A 21,486-nucleotide genomic window follows, 5' to 3' on the forward strand; every position below is an offset into this window, starting at 1 on the left:
AGCAGAAGGCCCCCCGACTCCTTCCTCAAGAGGGCTGAGACCATCCCCAGCTGCTTTCCTCCTTTTCTCCTCATCTCATCTCCTCCTGTGCTCATTCTCTTCTGTGAGGTTGATATGCTAAATTTTCTCTGTTCTTCCCAAAACCAAAACCATTGCTTCTCTACTACTGCCTTGTCCCTCCCCATTTCCATCCCCAACACTACTCCAAAGTAACCGTTGGCTTGCCCCTCTCCTCTCACCTCTGGTTCACTCCCAGCCCTCTACTAAAATGGCTCTTCCAAGAACATCAGTGACCTCCTAATCACCGAAGTCCGGGGCCGGTTCCTGGGCCTCGTTCTTCTTCCCACCCTCACGATCTCCAGCCTGCCTCTGATCTCAGTTCCCTGACTCTTTCCTTTCTTAGGGCCCCCAGTGTTGCTTCTAGATTACCCAATGAGGCATCCACACTGCACTCTGGACCCTCTTGTTCTAATGAAAACATCTTGCTTGAACAGCTCTCTTCACCTTCAGGACTAAGTCAGCCCCTGACATGAAGGGCTGTGAAGGATGTGGCCCCAGCAGGCTTGCCTGCATCTTTTGTGACTGCTTGTCCCCAACACTTTACACTTTAGTCACATCCAGATGTTTGCAACTGTTTCACTGGTCTCTATGCATTTGCAGGTGCTGTTTCCTCTGCCTGGAATGCCTCCCTTCCCACCATCACCCCTCAAGAGGCTAAGACTCTTCTCTCCACCTCCCTGGAGGCAGCCATGCTCCTGAAGCTTTTCCTGAATGTGTTCTATGAGTTCGATGGCTTGGCGGCAGCAGCCCTGGCCCTTTGAGTGCCAGGAAGGAACCCTGTGGCCTAGTACATGATAAGCCAAGTTCCTTACTCTTCTGCTCTACTCCCTCCACACGGTCTCCCTCTAGAAATCTAATCAGTCTTCTAGTCAACTTGCAACTCAATCCCACAGAAATGCTCTGGATGCTACGCTGCAGGCTCGTGTCTAGCTAATTCTCAGCTCTCTGTCTTTATACCTCACAACTTCTCCTAAGCCCAGGCCCGCATTCCTGGCTGTTCACAGGATGGATATGTCTATCTGGACATCTATCTGAGACCTTATTTCTCCATCTACATTCGTCATGAACCAGTGCCTCCATGCTCTTCATGGTTCAAATGGAAAGTTCTGATCATCACTGATTCCTTTCCTTTCTTCCCCAGGCTACCAAATTCTGTCCATTCACTCTTCACAGCCTAAACAAACAGAAAAAAACAAACAAAACCCTATGTTTTGTCTTTCCTTTCCATTACTCAAATCTGGTTGTGATAGTTAATTTTCTGTGTTAATTTGGCTAGGCCACAGTACCCAGATATTTGGTCAAATACTAATCTAGATGTTAATGTGAAGGTATTTCTCAGATGAGATTAACATTTAAACCAGTCGACTTTGAGTAAAGCAGATTGTCCTCTATAAGGGTGGGACTCATCCAGTCAATCGAGGGCCTGAAAAGCAAAGACTGAGGTTCCCTCTCAAAAGATGGGATTCTTCAATTGAGGAAGTTAAGTCCCCGCCCTCACTTTGGTGGCCCAGGATTCACAGGTGCAGATCCCGGGCATGGACCTACACAACACTCATCAAGCCATGCTGTGGTGGCATCCCATAGACAAAACAGAGGAAGATTGGCACAGATGTTAGCTCAGGGACAATCTTCCTCAAGCAAAAAGAGAAAGATTGGCAGGAGATATTAGCTCAGGGGCAATCTTCCTCACACACACACAAAAGAGGGAATTCTGCCTGCAGTCCACCTTTGGACACAAACTGCAACATTGACTCTTCTCTGGGGCTCCCACCTGCTGGCCCACCCTGCAGATGTTGGACTTGCCAGCCCCCACACTCATGTGAGTCAGTCGCTTAAAAGAAACCTCTCTCTCTCTCTCCACACACACACCCTATTGGTTCTGTTTCTCTGGCGAACCCTGACTAATACACTGGTCCTACTTCCTAACTCTGCTCCCTGCCCTGTACTCACTCCCCTCCGACCTACTCCAATGATGCTCACTGATTTTTTGTAATGTTTATTTGCTCACAACATTCACTGGATCCCTATTGTTTGCTGCCTGATAGACGTGTTGCCCAAACAGCAGACATTTGTGTAGCTTCATCATGATGTTTGACATGAGTTTTCAACGTTCCATCTTTACAATTATCTACTTTATACTTTTCTTTATATCAGTCCTTCTCAAGGATATTTGCATTTTGACAGGAATCCATGAATTTTAAGATAAAAGTTCTTGCAGTTATATTATGGGGCTCAATCAAAAGGCGAAGAACCATTTCGTAGCAGGGTTTTGAGGCTTTCCTAATTCTCTGAAACCACACAAGCTGGTCTTCTTGACTTGGAAGCTAAACTTCTAAGATGGAAAGTCTCATGCAAGGTTGAGAGGCATGACACAGATTATTAAACCTTTCTGGGGTTGTCAGTGCAGAGGGGGCTCCTTTATGCAATCTGCCTCTTCAACTGTGGGTGGGAGTGGGGCTGGTGGATGTTTGTTGTGGCCCCATTGCTGGGGGGGGGGGTGGTGGTGGTGAGGAGTATGAGAGTGAGGGGAAAGAGGAAAAAGGGAAAGAGAGAGTCCAAGTTTTCATAACTCATTCCCCGATGTTTAAAAATATCCTATTTCACTATTTTCTAGAATTGGTTTCTGCAACATCTATTTTGAGGAAAATACTAGAAAGAACTGTGTAGTTCCTCTGCATCAATTATCCCCTTGGTCAATTTTAAATGACTTAGTAACTTTGTGGCGGAAATAAAGAAGTTGACTCATGGCAATGTGATGCTCTTGTCGCTTCCGGTTCCTTTTTCCCTGTTCTATATCAAGACTCAGAGCCCCCGGGGAAGGACGTTGTTGCACTTGAAGAAGAACCTGAGAGGAACCAGTAAGTAAACTTTCAGAATAATCTCATTTTTTAAATTGCTTTTTTTAAGGAAAAAATTAAGTATTAGTAAATTGGAATAAACCGTTGAGACCAGAGAATACTTTAGGCAGTGCCCCCCCCCCCCACCCCCTGAACAATTTACTATGTGCAGAAATATCAGAAAGAAAGTCTTTGGTGATGCTGGCCTGGGGGACCTGAATGCCCTCACCTCGGGGAAGCCCACAGCATGAACATCCTCTTAATGCTCGCCGGCTTTTGAAGAACTGATGCTGTTTGTCAAGCGGGGCGGTGTAAGGAGCAGGGCTGGCGGGTCCTGCAGGAGGGGCTGCCGGGCCTCAGTGACAGAACCACGCATACTGCTGGCCTGAACCATTCCCTAAATGCTCCTCTGTTCACCCGGCAGCTTTCATTAATCTTTCCTTCCTTGTGCAAAGGTTGCCTTCACAGGGGAAGGCATTTACTGACTTTCCCAAGGCAAGAACTATTAGAACAAAGTTATGAGGAATTCGTTCCGCCTCAGATGGAGGCCTGGGTCTTGAGCTATTTTGGCAGGCTGAGAGAACAGTGTGTTCCGAACCAAATTATAAGTTTGCAAGAGTTTTTTAAAAAAAGAAAGAAAGGAAAAGAAAAAAGGACAAGAAACGCTCCATTCTTCTTTTGTCCTGATTACAGGTGCGGGGCTACTGCAAAATGCCAACATCCAGAGCCAGCTCTGCTCTTCTTCTTTACCTTTATTTCAGACTCTCGGGCCGGCAAGAACCTTAGAACTGGGCTAGCCCTGGGGTGCTGCAGTCCCGAGAGGCGAAGTGACCTATTCAAGGTCACGCAGCCATTTTGGGTGGTGGCAGGCTAGACCGCAGATCTCCTGTCTTCCTGCCCAGGGCTCTTTTCCTTTGCCACTCTGCCCTTTGTCCACATTTCCTTTAAACAGAGATTCCCAGCAGATCCTGAAGACAGTGAGAGAGGCTGATGGGTTCAGACTCGGTTCCCGAAGGGGATTAGCAGAGCCGGTTGGAGGAGCACAGGAAGAATAGAGGGATGGTCAGTCTGGGTTTATTTTTGCCCAGAGTGTCTGCAAATTGTATCTGGGCTTGCTGAGCATAGGCCATTGGCTTCTGCACAGGGAGCAGGATCAGAATGAGCTGGTCTCACTTAATGAAAATTTCAGGATGTCAGACAAAGTGAGTGCTCCACAAGTGGGGGAAAAGGGGAGCAATAGGACAGCTCCCCAGGTCCTTCCCCAAAGAAGGCCGTGTTGATTTCCCTGCACTTGCAGGAGCAGTGAGGCTCTGGGTCTCTGTTTGCCAGCCCGGAGGGGCACTGGTGATGTGCACCTTCAATATCCCAACCCAGAAAGCTCCTAGGGTGGACTGTCCATTTGCAGGCTCTAATTATTACTTTACTGCTCCATTTGTCACGGCTGCTGACTGGGCCTTGGATAGGAAGCAAGGATGCATTCTTTGCACCCCTAGAGTTGATCTGTGCTCGGGAATGTTAGTCTGCTTGACTCCCCAACAAAGTGGGCGAACAGAGTTCTGGGGATGGAGACGAGGGCTAGGAGCCCATGCTCTCCATGCCAGGGCTCTCACTGCTGCCCCTGACATTTAATGCCTCCCAGGGAAAACAATCAAATCCACTGTATATGCACTCGCAGCCTGTGTTTGCCAGCGTGTGCAGGGCTGATGGAGAAGCCTGGCCGCTTCTGTTTCCCATGGCAACAGCTCAGCTCTGTATGAAGGCAGGTAAGTGGGGCTCAGGCTGGATACACAGACTGCGCAGGTCTGCATGGCTCCTGGCTTGGACCAGGGGCTCCTCCTCCCCATCCCTGGTCCTTTTCTTGCTCCCTCCAACCCAACCACACGAAAACTACTTTAATCCCATGAAAGAGAGATGGGGCCTTGGTGATACTCTCCTGTGGACTCCAGCTGTGGTTCCCCCGCCAGGGGTGTACTTTAGGGATAAAGGCAGGAGAGTGGTAATCACTCTTGGGATACTGATGTTGGTAAAAGCAAGAAGCAGGTTTTTGATCCTGGGGAGACAAGGATGTTGAGTCAGGCAATAGCCCTTCTTGATAATGGAGGCAAAATAAAGAGAAATTTCAGGTTAAAGAGATCAGGTTAGTCTTTTATGCGCTGCAGGAAGAAGTGATGGTGAGAGTAAGGGAGACGCTCAATCCAGTAGCACAAGAGAAGGGAATAAAATAGAGTTACAGACCTCTGGGCAAATATAAATATTCCCAAGGCATAGAGAAAAACTTTATGCATGAGACTGGAAACTGGCCTACAGGATGATTTTAAAATGTCCCAGGGGATATCAAGTGAGAAGGTAATTCAGAGAGTGGAGAAGAGAAGGATGAGGGGAGGAGGGAGGCAGAGCAGAGAGAAGAGGAGAAGCAGTGTGCGGGTCCCCCAAAGGCATCCTGACTGCTGGGGCCGAAGTCAGCCAGCCAGAGTGTTGAAAAATAATTTGAGCCACTTTTTAAAAAATCAGGAGATGTCACCCAAAGAAATCTAGATTTCTGGCTTCTCTTGAAAAAAATCAGAAAATTTGGCAACACTGGGTCTCCATACAGCCTTGAAGAAAATCTGCCTGGCTGGGGGCTGCTACTTTTGCAACTTAAACTGGGAGAGAGCCCTAGAGACCCACTGCCCCTCACCCCATGAAGTCTGTGTATCTCTTGATTTCCCTCACTCTTTGTAGTTCTTATCTGGCCACTGTAGGCATTTGAAATGCTGTGTGCTGCCTGCCCTGATGTTCCAGCACAGGAAGAGCCCTGACCTTGACCCCAGCTCTTCAGAGAAGGTGGGGACCAACATTGAATGCACCTCTCATCCCCAGACTCTAGGAGAGAGGGCTCCATTGAGAATGAGGGCCCCAGAGCCTGGACTTCAGACCAAGATGGGCTTGACACCAGGATGGAGATCTAGTCAGCTCTGGAGGGTTTAGTCAGGCTGTGCTGGCAAAGGACATGGAGGACACCAGATACAGATGACAATGCAAGGAGGGATACTGACCTTGTTGGATCCACATTACAGGATGCATGCATGGTTGGGATTCTGGGAATGTATTTCAACTAAATTTAGAAGCTATTCTTTGAACATCATGTTAAAGAGGGTCTGAGAAGCTGCCCATCTTGAACCCTCATGTCACTAAAACATGGTAAGAATCCTGGCTCTTCCACTTATTTGCTGTGTGAGCTTGGGCAAGTCAATTAACCTCTCTGAGCCTCAGTTTCCTCATCTAAAAATATAGATATAATAGTAAAGAGCTGCTGTGAGAAATAATGTATATCAGGTGCCATAACAGTGTCTAGGCACTTGGAAACAACTTGATAACTACTATCTATTGTTATTGCTATTTTCCTAAGTCTCAGATAAAGGCACAGGGTATGGTTTTGTCTACTTCTCTAATTTTGTATTTTGTGGTACCTGAAGGCAAACTGGGTAGGTGGGAAATTTTAACTCCATTACCCAGGAACCTTGGTAAGGGTTTTAAAATGCGGTTCATGAAAAGTCAGAGATGAGATGTTGATATGATCAGAAATGCGTCATCGAGTGGTGTAAGACTGGGCTCTCACTCCCAGCTCTGCCTCCAAGGCCAGGATGACCTCGGCGAGTCCCTTAGCCTCTTTTGGATTTTCGTTGCCTCATCTGTAGAAACCAGCTGGCTGGGTGTCAGTCATCTAGAGTTGTGCTGTTCAATACTTAGACACCAGCCACATGTGACTATTTAAATTTAAATTAATTAAAATTAAATACAGTTAAAAATTCAGCTCGTCAGTCTCACTAGCCCTATTTCAATAGCTTCATCATCACATATGTCTAGTGCCTACTGCATCGGACAGCACAGATTAGAACATTGCCATCCTCACAGAAAGTGCTGAATTCTAGAGCTTGCTACTCAGTGTCTGGTCCTTAGATGAGCAGCCTCAGCACCACCGGGGAACTTGTTAGGAATGCAAAATCTCAGGTGCCATTCTAGACCTTTTGAATCAAAATGTGTATTTTAACAAGATTCTCCCAGTGATTACGTACTCAAGTTTAAGAAGCTCTGATCTGTAAGATTCCTTCTAGCTCTAAAAAGAAAATTTAAGAATCTGGGTATCTTTCTGACAAAGTCTTAGAGAAAGAAACAAGCAACTGGCTTGTCCAAATCCTGATTCACTAATTTGCCTAAAAGGAAAGAACTGGGGCTCTCTCAGGAAAGACCAGCAGAAGGACTGTACCTCTGCAGGAGCAAGAAGAAAGAACTCAGCAGAATGTGTAAAACGGCAGTGCTGGGAGGGTGGTGTAAACCGGCTCCTGTCTCCCATCGATTTGGGTCATCCAGTCCTTGCCTAAAGGTCTTCAGGGAAGAGAAGTTCTCAATTTTCAGTGGCAGCAAGATGTGGGTTGCATTTACTGGGCACGTTATCTCCAGGGTGGCTCCCCTCGTTAAACCTCATCAGGAGGGAGCTCAGGCAGGTCTTACACTCAAGTAGAGAAAACGAGGAACAGAGAACAGGAGGAAATCAGGGTCACACTCAACATGACAGGAAGGATAGAACGAACACCAGCCTCTGGGCTCATAGTCCGTGATCCAAATCTCTCCTCTGTGGCTTGAGCTGTGAAATGGGAGAGAATGCATTTAGTCCTCCTGCCGCAGAAAGTTTTGGTGTTTTTTGATGACGTGCTGTTTTCAGCACAAAAACAAGAAGGATAATATTAGATCTGTTGCTTGTTAAGAAAACATGTGCCTCTTACAGGACAAAATTGCAGTCGTATATCTTATTTAATTGAGATTAGATTTTATTGCCGAATGTTACAATTTTAATGTGCTCATAAATTTGTTTCATACGTTTAGAGAAATATCTGTATTAAGGACACACTGTAGAAGGATGAAACAAGACCAGGGAAAAATGAATCCAAAATATGCATTAGTAATTTTTTTAGGAAGTGAGAAAAATGCTGCCTCATAAGGGATACTAGAAAAAAATAAAACAGCTAGCTTTTCTGATTTGTTCTAGAGAGAGCTGATTTGAGACATATCCTTACAGGGTCAACTATTTTGATGCAGAGAAAAAAATGAGCAGACAGAAATGGGTTTGTGATATACAGGTCAGCTCTTAAACAGTCACTGACAGAAAGTGTAATGTGTTTCTAGCAAAGACAGTGAGCTGAGTGTCCCGTCACATAACCCAGAGTCAGGGAATCTGGGCATGATGCAGGGGGCAGGGAGCTGGCCCAGAAGCAGAGAGACCTGGTCTGACTCCCACTGTACCATCTACCCTCCATGTGATTGCTGACACATTTCAGCCAGTGCTCTGAGCCTCAGTTTCCACTGTGTGAAATGCGAAGAGCATCTCCAGAGGCTTCAGGGAGGATGTAGAGAGATGCTTTATGTAAAGTGCCTACAACGTAACAGGCCATTAATCCCTATTAGTGAATCAATTAGTCAAATAATGGTTTGGGGTCAAATCCAAAGCCATGACAAAGAAAGCGAATGGGGCCACACACGGGAGGAGAGGCACCACCTGCGACCTGCTCGGATGCCGGCTGTCCTGCCCCTGCCAGCCTGCTGGCTGCTGGCCGCTCACTGTTTACGTCCCCCCCCACAGACCGTGAGGCAGCTCTGACTCGGGTCAGCAATGCTGAGGAAGGTTCCGGAGCTCAGGGGCCCATCGGTGATTTCTGGGGGTCAGAGCGGAGTGGGAGTAGCAACGTGCTTGGGCACACTGCCAACCTTCAAACCAACCTCCGATTCTGAAAGTAAGCAAGCTGGCAGGCAAAAAAGAGCTATGTCCTTTCCCTGGTTCCCATTCTCATGGCCATTCCAATTCCCTTTCCTCCTGATAGAGTAAGAGCATCCTCTTACTGGGATCTTGAATCTCTGATAAGGCTGGTCCCACATGGTAATGACCCTTCTTTAACACTTAATTTCTCCCCACATCTCTTTTCTGTGCTGAGCATTTCCAATCAGATTACCTGACAGGAGCTGCAGGCCCTCCGCATTATCACAGGAGGAATTTCCACAGGTTTGTTCCTAACCTATTTCCTCACCTCCTGTCTGCCCTGCATTAACCTTCTTTGGCCTGAACACGGAAAGAGAATGGTTTCCTCACCTCGGGCTGCTCAGTTCACTCCCTCTAGCCAATGCCGGCCCCCTCTCCTGCACCACGAGCCTGCGTTCACTGGCTCCAATAGTATTAAGCTACTCTGTAAATCCAGTCCCATCATATTTGATGTGAGAAGGGATTTATTTGAGAGTGTTTAAGAACTAATCGATGTCTATACCATACATATGGTATAAAGCTCATTAGGTATTTTCACGTGAATCAAGAGAAAAATGTCTCAAATTGATTTTATATCATTCTAAATGAACCCAAGACTCTCCGAGTGCATCACAGACCTAAATCTGCATTACTGACAGGGTGGTAGCAGCCCCCTCGCACCTGCATTTTAATTATTCCAGATCTGGGAAAAAAGAAAAGATAATTAACTCAGTGACAAATTATTGTTGTTTTCCTTGTAAGATTCTCAGGAGAGAACTACACTCAGAGGGTCAGGGTAGGGGAGTGGGTGATGGTTACAGAGAGAGGTACAATGACCTCAGTCCAATGCCACAGTTAAGTTTGGATGCCCTTGATACACTTTCTGGTCTGTAAAATTAGAGCATGAGAAAATAGATGCCTATCAAAAAGTGATCTTACATAACGCAGTTTACGGAATTTATAGCCTGTCCACCCATCAGCCTAGGGCTTGTTTCAACTATTAAGACCCATGATACAGCTTTGCTGCATTTATCAATTAACAATTACCCCCTAACAAAGCATCACAGAATTCAGTGGCTTAAAACAAATAAACATTTATCGTTACTAAAGTATCTGTTATCAGCTGGTGGGCTGACTGGGGGCTGGCTGGTCTAGGATGGCCTCCTTCGCATGTCCGGCAGTTGGCTGGCTATTGGCCGAGTGGATGGAATTGACTGGTCATGTGCCTTTTGTCACACAGCAGCCCAAGTTGGTGTGATAGGCTGAATAATGCCTCATTCCCTCAAGATGTCCACGTCCTAACACCCAGAACTTGTGAATATGTTATCTTACATAGTAAAAGGGACTGTACTTATGTGATTAAGTTAAAGATCTTGAGGGGCTGGCCCCGTGGTCCAGCGGTTAAGTTCACGCCCTCCGCTGCAGGCGGCCCAGTGCTTCGTCAGTTTGAATCCTGGGCACGGACATAGCACTGCTCATCAAACCACGCTGAGGCAGCATCCCACGTGCCACAACTAGAAGGACCCACAACGAAGAATATACAACTATGTACCGGGGGGGCTTTGGGGAGAAAAAGGAAAAAAATAAAATCTTAAAAAAAAAAAAAAAGATCTTGAGATGGGGAGATTATCCTGGATTATCTAGGTGGGCCCAATATAATTCACAGGGGTCCTGATAAGAGGGAGGCAGGAGGATCAGAGTCATAGAGAAGATATAAGGATGGAAGCAGAGGCCAGAGAGAAAAGAAGATGCAATATTGCTAGCTTTGAGATGGAGGAGAGTCCATGAGCCAAGGAATATAGGCAGCCTCTAGAAGCTGGGAAAGATAAGGAAATGGATTCTCCCCTGAAGCCTCCAGAAGGAACAGAGCCCTCTGGACCCATTTTGGACTTTTGACCCCAAGAACTGTAAGAGAATACAGACGTGTTTCTATGAGCCGCTCAGTGTGTGGTGATTGGCCACAGCAGCAATAGGAGATCAATACACCTGGACTTGCTAAAAAGTTAGTAGTAAGGTTCCAAGAGAGAGGCAGGAGTGAGTCAGAGACTCAGGACTGGCCCCGTCACTTCTGCCACATTCTATTGGCCAAAGACATCACAAGGCCATCCCGAGTTCAAAGACTGAGAAAGAGACCCCACTTCTTGATAGATTCTATTTCTCTCACCTCTTAATGGGAGAAGCTATAAAGTCACATTGCAAGAATGGTGTGGAGACCGAGAAGGGTAAAGAATTATAGCCATTTTTTGCAGCCAATCTATCACCATGCCCTTTCCAAAGTGACAGAGGACATTCAAAAGCAACATCTGACCCTGGTTTCTTCTTCATTTCCAGGGACACAGGGAGCATGGGTGTCTGGACCTCAGGCACTGATATCTTCCTAAGTCTTTGGGGGACCTATGTGTCTCCAAGAAGCCCTGGATGGATGGACTTTATCCAACATTTGGGAGTTTGCTGTTTTGTTGCTCTCATTTCAGTGGGCCTCTTCTCTGTGGCCTTCTACTGGGTTGTGTCCTCGTTCACGGTCTTTGCCACCTCCTGGATGATAACATGTGTGCTGCTGTGCTGCTCCAAGCACGCGCGATGTTTCCTTCTTCTCTTCTTCCTCTCTTGCGGCCTGCGTGAGGGCAGGAATGCTTTGATTGCAGCTGGCACAGGGATTGTAATCTTTGGACACGTGGAAAATATTTTTCATAACTTTAAAGGTCTCCTGGACAGTATGACTTGCAACCTCAGGGCAAAGAGTTTTTCCATACATCTGCCACTTTTGAAAAAATACATTGAAGCAATTCGGTGGATTTACCACCTTACCACCCACCCAAGTCTATTTGACGACCTCGTGTCTTGGAACCAGACCCTGGCGGTCTCTCTTTTCAGTCCCAGCCAAGCCCTGGAGGCACAGCTAAATGACACTAAAGTCGAAGTCCTGGGTGTCTTGTACCAGATGGTGACGGCGACAGAGGTGCTCTCCTCCCTGGGACGGCAGCTATTTGCCCTTGCAGGGCTTTTGCTGGTGCTGCTGGGCACTGGCCTCTTCATGAAGCGATTTTTGGATCCTTGTGGTTGGAAGTTTGAAAACTTTTACATCACCAGACAGTTCGTTCAGTTTGATGAAAGGGAGAGGTGTCAACAGAGGCCCTGTGTCCTCCCCTTGAATAAGAAGGAAAGGAGGAAGTATGTTGTGGTTCCATCTTTCTGGCCGACTCCTAAAGAAAGGAAGAAGCTGGGGCTGTTTTTCCTCCCCATTCTCACCCATCTCTACATCTGGGTGCTGTTTGCAGCCGTAGATTATCTGCTGTATCGGCTCATTTTCTCCGTGAGCAAGCATTTCCAAAGCTTACCAGGGCTTGAGGTTCACTTGAAACTTCACAGAGAGGTAGGTGCTCCCAGGCCCTTCTCATGATGTAGCCTGCCTATTTGCTGATCTGTTTGCTAAAGATCATGAACTGCCCAAGGCTGGGCAGTATCTTCTTCACCTCTGGACCCCCGGTGCCCGGCACAGTGCCCAGTATGTAGAAGGAACCCAAGAAGAGTGGGTTAAGTTGAATCGAAGTCCTGACGTCAGAATATGACATCATTCCAAACATCTTTGGTCATTGTGCGAGTCTCCTGTGGCTGCTGTAACAAATTACCACAAACTGAGTGGTTTAAAACGACAGAAATTTAGGGGCTGGTCTGGTGGCTCAGCGGTTAAGTTCGCACGTGCTGCTTCAGTGGCTTGGGGTTCGCCGGTTTGGATCCTGGCTACAGGCCTACGCACTGCTTATCAAGCCACGCTGTGGCAGGCATCCCTCACATAAAGTAGAGGAAAAGGGGCACAGGTGTTATCTCAAGGCCAATCTTCCTCAGCAAAAAGAGGAGGATTGGCGGTGGATGTTAGCTCAGGGCTAATCTTCCTCAATAAAATAAAATAAAATAAATAAAACAATAGAAATTTATTCCCTTGTAGTTCTGGGGACAAGAAGTTCAAAATGAGCACAAGTGGGCTGAAATCAAGGTGTTGTTGGCAGAGCCACCCTCCCTTCGACTCTAGGGGAGAATCCAGTCCTCACTTCTTCCCGCTTCTGGCGGCGGCCAGTCTTCCTTGGCTTGTGGCTGCATCCCTCCATCTTTGTTTCTGTCTTCACTTTGCCTTCTCCTCAGTCCATGTAAAATCCTTCTTAAAGGATGCATGTGATTGCATTAGGGCTCACCAGGATAATCCAGAGTAACTTCTCCATCTCGAGATCCTTAACTGAGCCACAACTGCAAAGCCTCTTTTTTCCAAATAAAGTAAGGTTTATAAATTTGGAGGGTTAGATCTTATGTCTTTGGGGGGCCGTTTTTCAGTTTCGTACAGTCAGCAAACACTGAAATGTGGGATAGGTGCCTCTGATGTTGAACACAAAGCTGATTCTCAAGCAGAAGTACCTCGCATGAAACCAAGAGGCTGTATTTACGGCCTGACTTCCTCTCTCCCCTAGACTCGTGCAAGTAAACTTTGAGCACCTTCTCTAAAGGAGAACTTCTTTTATATGCATCCTGAGTCCTCATCAAACGCAAGAGGGCTCCCAATGCATCAGCATAGTGTTTAAGAGGATGGTCATTGAAAAAGGGCTCCTAAATAACCAAATAATATGCTGCTACTAGTACTTGATAACACTCACTAAAAAGTGGAACCAGCTACACTTGTTTTTTTCAGACAATTTAAGTCAGTGGTTTCAACCTTAAGTGTGTGTTATGAATTTCCTGGGGTAGATGAAGAGTCTCAGGCTTCAATTTACAGAGATCTTGTTTCAAACACAAGGGCACTTTTAATAAGCATTCTATGTGCTTTCAGAGTAGGTGGTCCACAGCCCACACTTTGAGAAACTCTAGCTCAGGTCCTGGAAAGCAAGGGCTTTCTAAACCAGTGGTCCTCGACTGTGGCTGCGCAGTGTCATCTCTGTGGGACTGAACAAGCAAAGTAGCAAACAAATCTGTTGCTTTGTTCTGGCCCCCAGGGTTTCAGGTTTAATTGGACTGAGTGAGGCCTGGGTGAAGGATTTTTTAAAACTCCCCAAATAATTCTAATGTGTGGCCAAGATTGAGAACCATTGTTCTGAACCCACCACCCAAAGGATAGAGCGGAAGTTTAACCTTTAAAGGCCATCAGGTGGATCTACGAAAATCTTAATTAGCCAAGACTGTTTGTTTCTCTGAGCTGGTACCTCCTGGGTGTCGGGGAAGCTGCCTTTCTCTCCTCCATCTCCCTCCTCCCAGCAGCCCTATCCCAACAGAGAGGACCGTGGGTTTTGTGCCTCCCATCTTTTCTCCTTCCCATTTTTCCCTGTGGAAATTTGTGATTATATGGACATTTCAGGGGATCTAGATATTGTCAGATACTTGTTTTATTTTTTTAAACCCAAAGATGGTGAAGCTGAGCCAGGTGGGATGTGTGTATGCACGCATAAACGTGTAGTATATGCGTGGATGTGTGTGCCTGTGCGCGTGTGCATGTGTATGAGTGCCATGCACGCTCAGGTGGAGTGCAGCAGCCCAGGCTTGTGAAAACGCCAACAGCTATTTCCATGGGTTTGATTTTCCCTCCTCTTTATCAACCTACAATAGGCTGTGCTGGCTGCTGGGGAAATCTTAGAGGGGAATGTCAGAAAGGGTGCCTGTAAACCCTCCTTTGGAACCCCACTTCCCGTTTCTCTCTTTATCTCTCAAGGCCAGGGATCCTCTGCTGCATCCTCACTTTCCCTCTCCTGTTCTTCTGGCTCAGCAGGTACGTCCAGGGCCCTGCTCCTCTAATCCTGGCTGCTGCTCAGAGTTGATTACTCTGAGCCCTCAGCTTCCCCTGAAGAATTCAGTTAATTACAAGAACCCTGTTGCTCTAGATATCTGGAGCAGGGTGGATAATGGAAGCAGTGTTTCAAATGAAAGCCAAACAAGATTTGTAGACTGGCTTGTTCCTGGGGGCTGGCTAGCAAAGGGCTTCTCCTCCCCCAACCCACTCTCCTCCTGGATTCTCTCTTCTGGTCTTCCCCTCTCAATTCTTCCTCTCCTTTCTGTTTTTGCTTCTCTTTCATTTATTTCTCTCTCAGCCATACCAATGCCTGTTTTGTGATTTCTCACTGTCTTAGACAGAAGGAAAAAAAAAAAAGGCAAGTTTTGCCTTCCAAAAAAAAGCCCAGAAGCTTTCTGATGGCAGTGTCCTAACAAACACATGTTTGGGCGTTGGTGGGTCATGGGGATGCAAAGATGTCTAGACCTAGATGGCTGCCATGGAGGGGCTCACGTCCTGGCGGGGGAGGCCGCCATGTATACTCACAATGACAGCAGGGCAGTGGGTGCTGGAACAGATGTAAGTACGAGACTGCTGTGGGAGCTCCTCTCCAAGTCTCCTGCCATGTCTGGGAGACTGCGCCGCCAGCAGCAAGCTTCTGCGTGACTGGCAGCACCCTGACCTTCTCCCAGGATGCCCTTGGAGGCTCCTGGTCTCTCCCTTGCTGCAGATTTGCCAAAGGAGAAATCAAGCAGGAAGAGAATCATTGGCTTAAGGTTTTGCCAATATTTCTCTCCCACTTTCATACAATTTTAAATAAAGAAGAAAGATGGGAAATGACCTGAAATGAGCTAGCTGGATGGGTGGGCATTGTAAGTAAAAAAATAGCCATAATCGCTACTTATTGAGTACCTACTATGTACACAGCCTTTGTCGGCGTTAACTTTTAGGGACTGTCTGATACCAGAGCATGTCCTCAGTCCATTACTCAACACTGTCTTGGCAAATTGTTTAGTTAAGAGAGGTAAAGACATTTTAAAACATCAGGGAACCATTTAGTATATTGCTCGGCATTTTGAGAGCCTTCATTTGTCTTCCACATTACCCTCCACCAACCCCGTACAAAAATGTTGACTCAAGCTTTGTGAAGCCCTGACTCCCAGCTGCGAAATCCCTGGTTAGATTCCTAGACTAAATAACTTCTTCCCAGACCCGACACCCGCTGCTTCCTTACTGCAGGATTTCTCATCACCGACTCAATCGATGTGTTTGTTTCTTCACTGGTGTTATAAAGAGAGCTTTCTTTTGCTCTGGGGACCAAAATCTCTCTATTTAATTGTAGGTAAACTGTCTGTTTGATAAGAGAAAAGGAGAGGCAACCCAAATGCTCTTCATTGCTTAGTCACGGTGCTGGGGAAATTACAGATTTGACTTGACATTTGTATAGAGGTCCCAGGTTTGGGGTTTCCAGATTCTTCACAGGTATTAGGGTAGGTCCAAGGTGCATGGTCTTCTCTGGGTGTGGTGGGGTTCTTTTAGAGACGTCATTTACCTCTTCCTGGCCCCAGGGCTCTGGGGCACTAGGGTGATAATAACTTACAAGTACTCTAGCCTGTAAGGTTAATGCTCCATCCCCAAGGTGCTTAATTTACACTGGGAGTAGTTTATGCCCGGGCAGGATCTGGTCCATTAATTCCTGTTAGAATTAGAATTCCTACCAAATTAGAAAACAAATCCACCGAGAGATTAAATGACTTTCTTAGGTCAGGGAAAAGAAAGAGCTGAATCAGCACACACTACTCTTGCTGGTGGCTTGGCTGGGTGGCTCAATGTCACCTTATGCCCTATGTGTCAGTTTGCTGAGGGCAACTGGTTTGTTCTCCTGCCTTCAAGCAGGAAGAAATGCACCCCTCCTGAACATTCAAGAGAAAGGAGAAAATGTCCTATTTTGAGACCTCTACAAATATGATTTTAGAGCTACCTTCAGTAAATACTATTCTTGGTATTCTTACGCTAAGGATAGTCTCCCCTCCCCTCGCTCCAAGCTCTAAAAGATTGACTTAGAACATGATTTAATGTCTACACATCTTTGTGACCTTGTGGTCTGCTGATGGAGTATTTGTCAAGAGGGGGAAGATATGACTGGGTCTTAAGGAGCTATGCTCCCAAAAAACTTCTCCCCCAGTTGAGAGAAAACCATCTTTAGTTGGTCCCACATGGCCTACAGTGTAGAAACAGGTGTTCCATAAAAATGGGTTATGTGGTCAAATTTGTTAGGAGAACAGCTGGCTGAAGTTAGATTTCTCTGCCTTTTTCTGAATCTTCAACTGTCTCACATCATTGTGACTCTCCAAAGAAGGGACAGAATAGACAAACTTATCTGGTATTCTTCTTTCCGGGAAATCTTTATTTCCACAAATTCACTTGGGAAAACACTGCAATAGCTACAAATAAGACTCGTCCCTTCTCCTTCACTCCAATCACAGCACAAAAGTAGCTACAATAGCTCCTTCAGCCAAAGCTCTCTGCATGTTTTAAGATAAACACTATGTGTTTCAGGGCAGTACTGAGAAAGACAAAGACTGAGGATGAAAATGGCATGGGCCTTGATGACTTTATTCTTTCATTTTAGGAGCAAGGAACTCAAGCCATCATCCATGATTCTCCCTTTAATATATCTCTGTTTGAACCCAGCTGCATCCCTAAACCAAAGCTCCTTCTGTCTAAGACCTGGATTCCTCTCAGCATTATTCTTGTGATACTAGTGATGCTAGGACTGTTGTCCTCCATCCTGATGCAACTTAAAATCCTGGTGTCAGCATCCTTCTATCCAAGCACGCAGAGGGAGCGCGTCCAATACCTGCATGAGAAGATATTGAAGAAAAGATCAAAGCAGCCAGTGGGAGAAGTAAAAAGGAAACTGAGTCTGTACTTTACAAAGGTAAGGCCAAGATGGGGGTATGATCTATAATTAAGGAAATTTTGAGTTTGAAGGGCAAATAGAATTTCATGACACCCTTCACCTTCACATTAGGGCTTATATCCCCAGTAACAGATGGGACACTGGAGTAAGGGGGTTCACAGACGTACACGGCTAAGGCTCTTAGCTTTGTGATTTTGAATACTGGTCCAGAGGATTCTATAAGACATACCTTCAAAACATTGATTTCAAGTGAGTATGTTCAGTCATTTTGTAGAGAGGCTTCTGGGAAGGCTCTCTGTAATGGCTATTAAAAGACAGTGCCCAATAAGGGTTACTTTACCAGGTCAAGGATAATAAATAACAGAGAGAGAAATACCTACTGCAGCTTTGTAAGCTCCAAAGAATTTGCTCATCCTCCAGGATTAAAATATACATGTGATGTATATATATGATGATATATATAATATATATGTATTTTTATATAGATAATACACAATTTATATACACGACTTTCACATACATGTAAAATGAACACTTGTCAAAGATTTTATTTAACTTATTAATTAAAGAGGCAACAGTAAGAAATTCCAACCAATTCAAAGAACGATTCAAAGCATACAAATATACAGGCCATCAGGAATTCCAAAATGAATTTGCTTAATAGATGCAAAACTGGCTTCTTACACAAGGGTGGATGAGAGGGTCAATTGTACTCTACAGAGTGAAATTCATTTGAATGTCCATGGACAAGAATCATTTGCTTTATTGCTGTCAGCTATCTACAACTTACAGAAATGGAAAATAGCTCATAGACAATGAAAGACCAAGATAACCTGCAAGGATATGTTTTTCTGGCCATTTCAAAGTCTTTTGTATTTTTCCTGACACCAGTTGTCCCACAACGAAAAGTTTATGTCAGAGGCATTTGAAATGACTCTAATGCTCCTTCATCCATATTTTTGTCTGTTCAGATTCATTTCTGGCTTCCAGTCCTGAAAATGATTAGGAAGAAACAAATGGACCTTGCAGATGAAGACAGTCCATGAGACCCCACATAGCTCCTCGGCCACACGGCACCAGCGATTCTCCAGTCTGCTGATGGTGGTTACTACTCAACCTGCTCAACAACAGAGAACTAGCCTGCACGTTCCTTCAGGGGGCTGAGTTTGCAGGGCCAAACTACTTCTCTTCATAAGGCCGAAGGGCTACCAGGTAAAGGGTTATGTCATGTGTCTTCCAAACAAGGCACGTGATCTAGACTGTGTCGCAGTGCAACAGGACTATAACCAGGCTCTTTGAAGATGAGTCTCAGCATACAGTAATATTCAAAGAAAAAAAGCAAGTAAATTAGAAAAAAGTCAAAATCTCTACTGCAGGGTCACAAGCAAATGCCAAGAAGACCATACACGTGTAATGCCAGTCACATATCTCTAAACTCTTCCGTCGCCTCTCTGCCCTTCTTAATTTCTTTCACAGCCATTCCCTACCACCACAACTGTCTCTCTTCCTCCTGTTCTCTTATTCAAAAACCAAGAACTCTTTCGGAAACCCATCTCCAGGAGCTCCTAATTTCTTCTCACCATCACCTCTGCTCCCATCTTCTGCTTTCCTGGATCTCTTTTGTTTTTTCCTCTTCTACCAAATCCTCTATCTGGTATTTACACCAGGGCGGCCAAGGGACCACATGTATCCAAATCATATGAAATATTTGTTTAAATGTGCATCTTGGGTCTCTGTCTCACTATATTCAATATACTATTATATATAATAGGGCCGATTTCCCCTATACTGAAAATAGCTAGGAGGGAGAAAAACCTCCTTGAATATTGATTCTATTATCTCTAAAGTCCCAGAATGGGGAAGAAATGCAGAAACGTTGATTTTTTTTTTTTTTTTTTACTTTTCATTTTGAAAAATTTTCAGACTCAGAAGAAAGTTGCAAAACAGCACAGAGTTCCGTTTCTCCTTTGCCGTCATCCCCAAGTGTTAACATCTGGCATAGCCATAGCACAGTGATCACACATTGCCTTTAGTTGTCATGGTTCCTTAGTCTCCTCCAATCAGGGATATTGCCTTAGTCTTTCTTTCTTTTTCTTTCACGACTTTGACACTTTTCAAGCATACTGGCCAGTTATCTTGTAAAATATCCTTTGATTTGGATTTGTCTCATGTTTCCTTGTAAGTAAACTCAGATAATGTATTTTTGGCAAGAATACCACAAAAGTGTTGCTGTGCTCTTCTCAGCACTTGACATCAGGGGGGTACATGATGTTGACATGTCTCATTACTGGTGAGGTTACTTTTCATCACTTGGTTAAAATGGAGTCTGCCAGATTCTTCCACTGTTAAAATTACTGTTTTTTCCTTTTTAATCAATAAGTAGATTGTGGAGAAATACTTTAAGGCTATGTAAACATCCTCTTTCTCATCATAGATTTACCCTCTGATTTTAGCATCCATAGATACAAAACTGAGGCAGCCAAACAGTGATTTTCTATTTTCATAATATCTTCTACATTTCTTAATTGGAATTCTACACTACCTCTAGAAAGAAACATCTTTTTCAAAGACTAAACTTTGTTTCAAGCACCAGAGTAGGCATTTCCATGATCTCATTTATGTTTCACGACAACCCTGTGAGGTAGATGTTATCACTTCCATTTTCTAGATGAGAAAACTCACCCTCAGAGACCCTGACTGAGCTGGCCTGGGCTTGGGCTGGGCATTGACATGGTTAAAGTTCCCAAGCGATTTTAATGGGCAGCCAAGACTGAGAACCACCATTCCAGAAAGTTTTACAGAATTGCAGTCCTTTGATTCACGTCTTCAGTGATGAAATTTCTCTAAGAGAGGAGCCTGCATTAGAAATGTGTCTGCTTCAGCATTTCCTGAAGCGTGCTCCTCAGACCACTGGTCCCTGAGTTGGTCCACAAAAAGAGTTGCGGTGTAACCAAATCTTTACCATCTGCCTTCCAATCTCGAAGATTCATAAAGCATTTTGGCATAATTCAAAACTTTGAGAAACCCTATAATAAAGAAATCTCTTTAACCTTGTTTCACACAGACTTTCCTCAAATTATTAAACTGAACAATTTTACCTCTGATAACTATTAGGATCATGTAGGACCCATTCTGCAGCTCATGCTCAGGAAAAGGCTGATATAATTGACGTGACTTCCAACAAAAAAGGATTTGAGAAGGTGAAGACATATTTGTCGTTTTGGCTTATTTAAGTATTCTGATGATTTTATGCTTTGTTGTGTTTTCTAAATAAACAAATGTATATATTAAACTGAGGCAATGTTTGAATTCTGGTACTCATTTTTCATTTGTTCCTCCTACAGAGAAGAGATCTGTTCCATTTTAACTAAGGCAAAGAATGAACTGCTCAAATTTTAGAGACTATTGGATGCTTTAGCACTTCTAAATTCTATTAACTAACTTATCTACCTAATGACATCACCAGCATCTACAGCAAATGCTTGAACAGGCCACATAGAAGGTGCTGGTGATGCCCAGACAGTTCACCTTCCTTCCTGCCTGTGGGATGCTAGCATTCTAGTCAAGAAGACAGACAGACGCTTGGACAATAAATGACAATACATAGTAGCTTCTGGTAAATGCCGAGGGCCCAGAGCACGCGATGCCTTTAGGGAACCATAGCCAGGTTCTCTGCCCTCTCCTACTGCAAATGCCCAGTTTACACCTCTTCTCTATGAGAAGGGCACTAGGAGGTTAGTAAAGGGATCTTAATTTCCTGGAAATCAAAACTACCTTTCTGAAGTAGCATAATTTCTGTTGTTTCCAAAAGATTGTGACTTTCAACAGTTCACGAGATTTCTGGAGAGTGTCCTTATCTGTCTGGCACGCATGCCCTTACTCTGAAGTGCTTGTCCTGATGGGACGGACAGACTGGCAAGGAGGTGCTGTCACAAAAGGCAATTTTGATTCTGAAAACAAGATTTAGATCCGCTCATTAGGGCCAGTCTAACTTGGAACATAAAATGCTTATTTAATTGCAGCTTATCCACTTTAGATTTAAATGAATGGTTAGTTAAATTTCTTGAGACATCTATTGTGAACTGTGCTCTGTTAATCTTGTACAGACAGAAAGATACTGCCCAAAGTAATTTAATAGAGCTTCCTTTTT

General features: G+C 44.9%; 1 protein-coding gene across 1 annotated transcript; it reads left to right on the forward strand.

The window, feature by feature from the left end:
* The first annotated feature begins 2,814 nt into the window (after positions 1–2,814).
* Positions 2,815–20,643, forward strand: DCSTAMP (dendrocyte expressed seven transmembrane protein). The gene is made up of 4 exons (XM_044743812.2): positions 2,815–2,918; positions 10,999–12,040; positions 17,046–17,354; positions 18,308–20,643. Exons 2-4 carry the CDS (start codon positions 11,012–11,014, stop codon positions 18,380–18,382), a joined length of 1,413 nt encoding a protein of 470 aa, XP_044599747.2. The 5' UTR covers positions 2,815–2,918; positions 10,999–11,011; the 3' UTR covers positions 18,383–20,643.
* Positions 20,644–21,486: the final 843 nt, after the last annotated feature.

Source organism: Equus asinus, chromosome 12 (assembly GCF_041296235.1).
Source record: "Equus asinus isolate D_3611 breed Donkey chromosome 12, EquAss-T2T_v2, whole genome shotgun sequence".
Taxonomy (NCBI): Eukaryota; Metazoa; Chordata; class Mammalia; order Perissodactyla; family Equidae; genus Equus; species Equus asinus.